The 1,446-nt window shown below is 38.5% G+C and overlaps 1 protein-coding gene across 1 annotated transcript; it reads left to right on the forward strand.

Annotated features, from left to right (window-relative positions):
• Positions 1–57: 57 nt before the first annotated feature.
• On the forward strand, positions 58–1,368 carry LOC129572643 (uncharacterized; the record flags this gene model as incomplete). The annotated part of the gene is made up of 1 exon (XM_055452654.1): positions 58–1,368. A coding segment is annotated over exon 1 (1,311 nt), but the record flags the coding sequence as incomplete, so codon positions are not given.
• Between the last annotated feature and the right edge of the window lie 78 nt (positions 1,369–1,446).

Genomic DNA, 1,446 nt, shown 5'->3' on the forward strand with positions numbered 1-1,446 from the left:
TTTTCATTGGTGCCGAAACCATCTTTTACGCAACAAAAACGAGTTATTTCACACAACATGAATAATTCAGATTCAGCAGATGATTATCAATCAATGCCGCCGTCAAATGAACCAATTCTCAACGTACAAAAGGGACGCTTGCAGAGACTGAAAAAATTTGCTGATACGTTCGTTAAAAGCTCGGACAACAATATCTACCATTTAAGAAAGCAACTTCAAATTCTTGATTCAGATTACACAAAATTCATTGAAACTCACGAAGAAATCACAGCAAATATTCCAGAAGAAGATTATGAATCGTACACTTATTTTTCCGAAGCAGTACAAGAGGAATACGAGAATCTTTTCATGCGAGTATACTCAACTGTACAAGCTACTATTGACGATCGCTCCGAAACAACTGAAGTCATTGTAGGTGCTCCAAAGAAGAATTCCAATCCACCGATAAAATTACCTCCTCTGAAGCTACCAAAGTTTTCGGGAAAGTACATAAATTGGAACTCCTTCAAAGATCAGTTCAACGCACTGATTCACAGCAATGGAAATCTTCCGCCAGTTTCCAAAATGCAATATTTGTTTGACTGTTTGGAAGGACCAGCATTTGACAAAGTCAAACATTTACCAATCATCAACGCCAACTACGATACTGCTCGAGAGCTGCTTGAAGAACAGTATGAAAACAAAAGAGCTATGTTCATAGACACAATGAATCAGCTATTGAGCTTCCAACGTGGCAAGCATGAATCAGTTGCAGAACTACAAAAACTCGCCACCATCGTGAATGACACAATTCAGGGGCTGAAGCATATTGAAATTGATGTCTCAGCAGTCGATCCAATAATAGCTTACCTCGCAATTGAAAAACTGACTCCAGAGACTAGGAAAGAATTTGAAAAATCTGCTGTTCAAAAGAAAGAGCTTCCAACGGTAAGCGATGTTACTCAACGAATCCAACAAAGTTTGCGAACCTTGGAGCTTTTGACATCAGAAGAAAAATCGAACACAACAAATCCAAGTAAGCCATTCAATTCTGATACGAAAAAATCAGTGAAATCATTTCATTCAAAAGCAAAGTCGACTTCGTCTATCAACACTGAAAGCCGTTCTTCATCACCAAAACCAACCAAAGCCAGCAAATGTGTTTTGTGTTCTCTTGGTCACTTAATCTACTCTTGCCCAAACTTTTTGGCTAAATCCGTTCAAGAAAGGTCCACAGATGTGATACGCTTAAAACTTTGCTTTAATTGCCTATCAGAAACACATTCAAAATCAAAATGTTTAAGCAAGCGAAATTGTGTTCAATGCGGTGGTCGTCATCACACACTGCTTCATTCATCAGAACAGAGAACTACAGCCGCATCGAATGCTGTATCTACACCGTCGAACGAGCCCAACACTTCACAAAATTCGCAAAACACAAAAATCTTGTCATCGAAAATTAATATC

The sequence above is a fragment of the Sitodiplosis mosellana genome, unplaced genomic scaffold (assembly GCF_009176505.1).
Source record: "Sitodiplosis mosellana isolate CC-2019 unplaced genomic scaffold, AAFC_SMos_1.0 Smas_scaffold_5315, whole genome shotgun sequence".
Lineage (NCBI taxonomy): Eukaryota > Metazoa > Arthropoda > Insecta > Diptera > Cecidomyiidae > Sitodiplosis > Sitodiplosis mosellana.